This window comes from Contarinia nasturtii, unplaced genomic scaffold (genome assembly GCF_009176525.2).
Source record: "Contarinia nasturtii isolate CC-2019 unplaced genomic scaffold, AAFC_CNas_1.1 Cnas_scaffold_187, whole genome shotgun sequence".
NCBI classification, from domain to species: Eukaryota; Metazoa; Arthropoda; class Insecta; order Diptera; family Cecidomyiidae; genus Contarinia; species Contarinia nasturtii.
In genome coordinates, this window is record NW_022197544.1 from 7,485,977 (window position 1) to 7,494,287 (window position 8,311).

At 33.6% G+C, this 8,311-nt stretch overlaps 1 protein-coding gene across 4 annotated transcripts in view; it reads right to left on the reverse strand.

Moving 5' to 3' along the window:
- Positions 1-429: 429 nt before the first annotated feature.
- The window catches only part of LOC116336575 (tyrosine-protein kinase Src64B), a 16,080-nt gene continuing 8,198 nt past the window's right edge, over positions 430-8,311 (reverse strand). For 3 of the 4 annotated variants that reach the window (XM_031760496.1, XM_031760498.1, XM_031760497.1), the window contains 4 exons: positions 4,122-4,536; positions 3,818-4,031; positions 3,448-3,701; positions 430-3,368 (listed from right to left, as the gene is read on the reverse strand). In XM_031760496.1, coding sequence (XP_031616356.1) covers positions 2,446-3,368; positions 3,448-3,701; positions 3,818-4,031; positions 4,122-4,308 — 1,578 coding nt within the window. In that variant the 5' untranslated portion in view covers positions 4,309-4,536 and the 3' untranslated portion in view covers positions 430-2,445. The remainder of the gene's footprint in view (positions 3,369-3,447; positions 3,702-3,817; positions 4,032-4,121; positions 4,537-8,311) is intronic. The other variant, XM_031760499.1, reaches the window with a different exon arrangement.

Consider the following 8,311-nt stretch of genomic DNA (forward strand, 5'->3'; position numbering starts at 1 on the left):
CTACATTTAGCTAAATTCATCATTGGTCGCCATTTTTCATGCACAGTGGGGGGAGGCAGATACCTCGAAGGCGAATGAATACGATTGTGTGTGTATCTTTGAAACGGGTAATCTCAAATAAAAAAAAAAAAAAAAAAAAAAAAACAAATTACATAATTAATTTTTGGACTTTGGCTTGGATAATGACTCAATTTTTTTTTCGTTTTGTTTTTGTTCTTCAGTGTTGCTCAATCATTTGTTATCTCCAAAAAAAATAAAAAAATAAAATAAAAAATAGATATATATGAGAGAAACGCGATGGTATTTGATCATATTTTATGCAGAGGAAAAAAAAACAAAAAAAAATTTCCTTCTTTTTTTAAATTTTAGAATCATTCTTCCACGGCACGCGCGTATAATGGCATTCTTACTTTCACTAATAGCATCGCATATTATTCTACAGGAAAAAAAACATTCCTCTCTTTTATTTGGTTTTTCCACATTTAGCAAAAAAAAATTAACAATCATGTTGGTATAAATATCCACTTTTGTTTTCTTCAATTCTTTCGGTTTTTTTTTTGGTTTCTTACATTTCTACGAGTTTTTCTTTATATACTTTGCATTTTGCACATTTGATTTTATTTTGTTCTGGACAAAATTTTCATGCATACAATTGCCGTCCACTAATTGGAGCAATTAAATTAAACTATTTAAAAAATAGAAACGAAAATGATAATTTTCGAGTAAATTTTGTATTCCATTACAAACCAGCAGTTAATTTTGAATTTTGGTTTTGGGACGAATTTTTTTTTAAATATAATTTAAACATTCGATTGAAACACGAAAAAGAAGTGATTATTTTTCAAATTTCAATTCGAATAGACACGTAATTCCGTTATTTTCAGATTCAAACAAAGATGTGTTATTATTTTTATTTTGTGTGCATGCAACTGGATTGGACGATTCTACAAATTGATTTTTGTTTGTCTTTGTCTTGGTTTAAATTTGTGTGGGATCAAAATCAAATGTCAACATTTCATCTCTCAATATATATAAATATGCGGGTGTTCATTCGTTTATTTGTATATCATTTTTTTAAATTATAAATTGATTCGTATTTCCCTTGTTGTTCTGTGGTATATGTGTGTTTTTATGTAAAATTCATTTTTGTTTTTATTTGCCTACGTACAAATGTTAAAATACCGAAGTACAATATCTACTGTGTGTGTGTGTTTTTTTTAATAACTATTTAAATTTATATCATCATCAGGAACTGATCAAATGTATTTGTTAGTCGGTTTTAATTCTTTCTCTTCATCTGCCATTTTTTGTCTTCCTTCATTTGAGCAAGTCGGTGTTGCTTGATTTGTATTTTTATGCGCTTCAAATTTGTATGATCAGCAAATCGAGAGTACAATGTTTTTTTTTGTGTTTTGTTTGGTAGTTTTTCGTTCTTGCTTGTTATTCGTATTTTCTTCGGTTCGTTTCAGTTAAATAGTTCATTATTTTCTATTTGGCGACTCGTTGAATGGTTGTTTTTTTTTCTCTTTACATTTCAATCATTGTGAAATGAGTACAAAATTATATAAACGCTAAACATGTCAACATTTTTTTTTATTGTTTGGAAACAGTTCGGTGATATTATTATAATTTTTCTACTTGAATCGTATTTAAATATATTCGTGATTTTGAGTTAAATTTCTTTTTTCTTCTACGAATAGTTTTGTGAGAAATCATTGTTTTAGCAAACCGATATTTTTTTTGGTTGACTTGCTCCATTTTAAGTTTGAACTGTCTTAATTTAAATGATTTGCTCGTACTGTTCGGTTGTCGCTACAAAAAAAGTTCACTCCCATTGACTGGAGTTCAATTTGTTCGATAAAGCTTTAAGTTTGATCTAAAAAGAATGTATTATTGAATTTTGCAATTCTTATTCTTATTGAAATTTCGGAACTCGAACTGATTTTTCTTGTCTCGTGTTTTTCACCTTCAAACGTTACTAAATAATAAATACGTGTGTACAGTATAAAAAGTTCGTAGTATAAAATACGGCTTTGTTTGTTTGTTCGTTTCGTTTTTGTTGGCGATTCCGAATGTTACAATAGCAAACGAATGATTCTCTCTCATGGTGATATTTATTGAATAAAACAAGTGGAAAAAAATATGCTAAAAATGATTCGGTTGCATTAGTATTGTATGGAGCTTATGTTGCATCATGGGGGTCTAACCGCGACCCGCATCGCACGACGATGGTAAAACGAATTCGCGAGTAAGGAAACCGATGTACAAAACGGATAATTGTCTGGATGTGTGTCTGTTGTTTCTCTCTCTCTCCCTCTTTGTGTGTGTGTATGTGAATATATTTGTGTTTGTATAAATGTGTGACTTTTGTATATTGGCGGCAGCAGCGATGATGGTGGCAGCGGCAGCAAAAAAGCGTTTCCGTTATGAAAAAACAACAATATCCTAATCCTGTACTTCTCGATATGGAACCTCAGATGTTACCGTAAAACTTTCGAAATAGTGATTTAAAAATTCAAATGTTGGCCGTTTTTCGGGCACAGCATCCCAACATTGCAACATTAAATGGTAGATATCGTCCGGAAGATGATGATTCGGTGGTTTTGGCATACGATAGCCACGTTCAATTTGTTCAATCACCTCACGGCTATGCATACCAGGATATGGTACTTGACCATAGGTGAATAGTTCCATCAATAGAATACCATACGACCAGACATCCGATTTAATGGAGAATTTTCCATAAATAATGGCTTCAGGTGCGGTCCATTTAACTGGAAAACGTGATCCTTGTTTCGGGCAATATTCATCGTCAGCTATAACCCGTGCCAAACCGAAATCACATATTTTTGCCACATTATTTTCGCCAATGAGCACATTACGGGCGGCCAAATCACGATGTATCAACTGCTTTGACTCCAAATATTCCATGCCCGATGCAATTTGAGCGGCAATATAAATTAAATCTTCAAATTGTAGATTTTTACCATCACCTTCGCGTAAAAAGTCCAATAAACTGCCTTTCGACATATACTCTTGAACAATATAAATTGGCTCTTCTGTTGAACAAACCGCATACAGGGCAACCAAACGATTGTGACGGAATTTTTTCATAATGGCAGCTTCTTGTAAAAATGCTTGCGTTGACATTGTACCTTCGCGTAATGTTTTTACAGCAACATCAATATTATTACGCCATTTACCATAATACACCTCACCAAAATTGCCACGGCCCAATTTTCGAATCAGTTGAATTTCGGACCGTGGAATTTCCCATTTATCACGCAACTCTGGACCGAGATCCCACATTTGTGGCTGTGGCTTTGAACATGGCCGTGACAATATGTGACACAAGCCCAATGCATTTTCTGTAAACAAAAAAAAGAGAACAATTTCCAATGAAAATGAATCGAAATTGAAATAAAAGAACATTGTTTGGCTACTCACTGCTGTACGCTAACACCAAAGCTTGTAACGATGGGAACGTTTGATTTGTTGCGATATAGTATCCACCGTTGTCCAATGGCTTGATTTTGTAATGTTTTACATGATAACCACGGCCATCTTCCCAGTCTTTGACAGATAGTGAAAAACCATTTGGATTATGCTCTGACGGTCGCACCAAAAACGTTCCGCGTGGATTCTCTTCGGCTAATAAAAGTTTATCGGCTTCTTTGCGTGACACATTCTCGAAGAACCAACTTTAAAATTTAAAACGAAAAATTATGAAAAAAAAACAATACACTTAATGTTAGTTACACGAGAACACATTTGAAAAGCGATTTTCTTTTTTTAATAGCATGCACACTGCACTTACTCTTCACTGTTAACGCTTCGTTCTTCGGCAACAAAATTCCATGGGATTAAACCCTCTTGCCGTGTGGTTATATGAATGACACGCCACCAATCTGATTCAGTATCATCGAGCACTTCCATTCGATCACCCTTCACAAAACTCACGTCGGTATCTTCGCGTGCCGTGTAATTATACAATGCAATCACAACTCGCCGCTTCATGTGACCTGCAAAATCTAAATTCAGTTACTGTAATGTGTCCAAAAACACCAACACACGTAGAAGATAACGAGGGCACGTGCATGCGTGCGCTAAGAAATACTTACGTGTCGGTTGACGAATACGAATGAAATCGGCTCCAACACCTTTGTGCCGATTTGGATCTGGTGTATATCTTGAGTCTATTGAACCATTGTTATATTTCTGTTGTGACATACTTGACAAATCATTTTTCTTGCCACCAGGACAACCAATGTCCGGATCTTGACGTTTACTGCAACACTTGTTTCCCATTTTTTTTTATTTGTTTAATTTAAGTTACTTTAACTTCGTTTTAAAATTTAAATAAAGAGCAAAGCAGAGGAACGGAAAATAAATTCAATCGCTCTCCGGGCAGCCACTCTTCGTATCAATGTAGGTGTTGGTGTCAACAAAACTCCACTTATTCTAATGGCAATCTATGATGATAATAATGATGATGTTGACGTTGACAATGTCAATTCTTCCATTTTCATCGGAAGTCTGTGAATGAAACAAAAATACAACTGACATTAGTTCTGATTGTGTAAAAAATAGTTTGTTACATGCTAAATAATGAAATGATGAAATATTATGGTAAATATGAGCGGCATATGTATCTGTCTTGACGGGAAATTTGTATTCGTTGCCATTTTATCTCTCTCTCTCTCTCTCTCTCTCTCTCTCTCTCTCTCTCTCTCTCTATCGCTCTGTTCACGTCACAATGCATTTGGCAATGAAGTGTGTTGGATGCAGATAAACAAACTGTTTGTACTTGAACAGTGAAAGAGAAATAGACAAACTGCAAACACTACCAAATTAATTGTCCCAATTGTCTGAGAATATTTGCATGTTTTGCAGCGCAGCAAGTAGCGCATTTCCATTGAAAATTGGCAATGCCGCAACAAACATAACTTTGCCAAACCAATTCACAACTCACCGACAACTTTCACTGTAATTACTATTTCTAATTTGCAATTTGTGTGTGCATTCGCTACTATTCCCTAAGCTGATTTTGATTAAAGCTACCGAGAAATTTGAAAGAAGAAACAGCGACGAGCACATGAAGATGCGATTCAATATTTTTTGTTTGTTCGTTTCAAGAATTAAATTTAAAAAAAAAAACAATCATGCCATTACGACTGAAATGGATTTTCCTAATTTGCCAACGATTTCCAGATGGAATTACGACACGACTTTAATTTCAAATAACATAGCAAAAAATTCAATTGGCAGAAAAAATACAAATATTACTAGTTAAAGAAAATCTGCAAAATTATTATTTTTTTTATTTTCAATTGACCACGACAAAAAAAAAAAACCAAAAACACAGACATCCGTTGAACTGAAGAGTCATTGTGGACTTCTTGGTTTTGATGTGATTTACTATCTAAATTACCAGACATCGAAACAACGTAAAAATCTGATTCATACTGTAGATTTGAAATCATTCACTGGACACACAATTTACAGATGTCTCATCGATTATTCATCTTCGACACTAAAACGTTACGAAATATACCTCTAAATCCAAAATGAAATCGACTACAAAAATATTTCTTATAAAAGCATCTAATTTTTCCTTCTGATTCGTAAAGAGACCTTGTTTGTGTGTCAAAGTCAATGGACCATCGATATGTACAACCGCCGGAGATGAATCTCTTTTTTTTTTGCTTGAATTAATTCAGAAAAAATGACTGAAAGGAGGCTTCACATTGAACGTTTTTTTGTGTTCTTTTCTTACGAAAAAAAGCATCAATTTCACATTAAATGGATTCATTTCAATTGGTCCCAATGGGTTTCTTCTGATCTTGGTACTTTTCTCTCTCCCTTCTCACACTCTTTCTGCTTGTATGTGCTCTGTTGTCGCTCAAAATTAAATTGTTTGCGTCCAATATTTCTTCGTAAAAAGTTTGAGATAAATATTGTCAAAAGTAATAAACAAGAACTGTATAGACGTTATCGCAATGACCTATTTGAAATGTGACATCTTAACCAAGGCCTGGCTTTTCAATGTCTACACAAAATCTATAAAGATTGACCCGAAACTTTATTTCACACTTTTTAGGTGATACATTAATTTCCAGCATCTCAATATTTCAAGCAATCAAACGGCTCAAGCACAAAAAAAAATGATTTTGCTCAATTTTTTCGGAAAGAAATGTTTGACTTATTCTCACCCGTACAATAAATATTGACAACGATCAACTACTTTGGATTTACTAAAAAAAACCTTGATTTTTGTATGAAATGAGGAACAACCATTCGAAGAAGGAAAAAAACAAGAACAGTCATCGCAATTTAAGAGCATAAGTACATGATGACTCATAAATATGACAATAAGTCATTCTATTTATGTTAATACTGATTATGCGAAGAAAGTAAGAGAGGGCGATTGAGAGTGTGTGAGAGTGAGTGCGAGAGACACGCTGCGTAAGCAGATGGATCGTATGCCAATATTCTCTTTGATTTCTTCTACACTACATAACAATAACAATAAAATGGAATCCAAAAGCGTGCTCAAAATTATCCATTTTCATTGGCAAATGATTGCGTGATGTTCACGCACACAAATACGCACATAAACATCGACAGTCTCTCTTAAATAAATCGGCAGCTGTGCACTGAATATGAAATATGTATGTATTCATGAAATTTCTATTCAACTATGTAATTCGGATGCTACTGTCTCTACATATATTATTATTATGTTTTCTTTGAAACCTTCTGGCGTTTGGTATTTCAAAATTTGCACAGTTTCTTTTCGGGCCTTTGATTTATGTGCCATGGTTGAACTATTGCATTATTATTGAATTCGAAGTAATTCCAACTTTATTTTGATTTTGGTTTTCGTATGAAAAAATATTCGAACCAAGTTTCTTTTAAGTTGGACGTTTTTTCTTGCTGGAAATTCCAATTATAGTTAAGACATAAATAAATATTTCGGTTTATGATAAAATGTGTGATATAGTCTTCTTAGAAGAAGCGAGAAAAAAAGCGTTCAGCAAACATGAAATGTCAACAAAAAATATGTTTCGTTATCGCAAATGCCTGAAATGTTCAATTGTATTTGACGTAATCGCAATCGTCAGTCAGACCGTGAGAGATATTAACATCAATCGGTTGCTATTTGATTTTTTCCATTATGATTATTCATTTCTTGCCATTGCGTTTGCAATTTCTTTTGATCGATCTTCCGATTTTTCTGTGCGAAAAAAATCGTTCGGATTGATGTCTCCGTAAAAAATGATTGTTGCTCTATTATACTAACTTATTACAACTATTACTATTATTAAATTGGCAATAGAGTATTTTTCTTGGTGTTTATAAATATTTTACAGTAATCACAATATTTTATAGTTAACAATTATTTAGTTTTTGCATGCAGTCTTATTTTGACTTGAAAAAGATGTTTATCGACTGCATGAATGGATAATGGATATTGGCTACGCCCCCACCTTATTACTATTTCATGTTAATGAATAATGTTACTATCAGCGATTATAGCAAATGATTCGTGTTTATTCGGCTTTTTTTATTTTATTTTATTTATAATGTTTTCGTTTGTAAGTAAAAATTATTCTATTGCGACAATCGAAATAATCAATCAAAAGAATTACAATTTGATTGTAAAAAAGTCCATGTTTGGTTGTTGTTGCACATACATTTTTTTGTGTTGCAAAGAATATGCGTGTTTGTTTTGTGATTCGCGTGATGAGTTTATTCCACATCAAATGACAGATTATGACTTTAAATGAGCGGATCCCACACGATACACCTATATCCATAATCACATAGATACTTTGCAATGTCCAGCTAATCAACTCTCGCTGGACACGCTGATGAATATAATCGTGTGGCATATGGTGTATCGTTTTTTGTTTTGTAAGCCTGGGCGATTAGCAAAAATGGCCCGTTTCGTTTCACTTTGCAAAGCAAATATTTGCTTTTCTTTAGATTTTCTCGCTGATTTTTTTGTGTATGTTATGTGTGCGCTAGCGTGTTCCTCCTTTTTTTTTTGATGTCACTTCAAACCATTTAATTTGGTTAGAGATACATCGATTTTTTTACTCTATATTCTTTGGCTCTCTGTCGTTGACATCAACTGTGAACATGATATATGTGCTTGGTGGCTTTGCGTTGACTCTCACTCAATATGTAAAATGTACGAGATATATTATGGATTAACTGAGAGCAATTTTAGCACTCAGTCGATTTGGAGTGCGTGAGTGGTGTGTGTGTGTGTGTGTGTGTGTGTGTGTGTGTGTGTGTGTGTGTG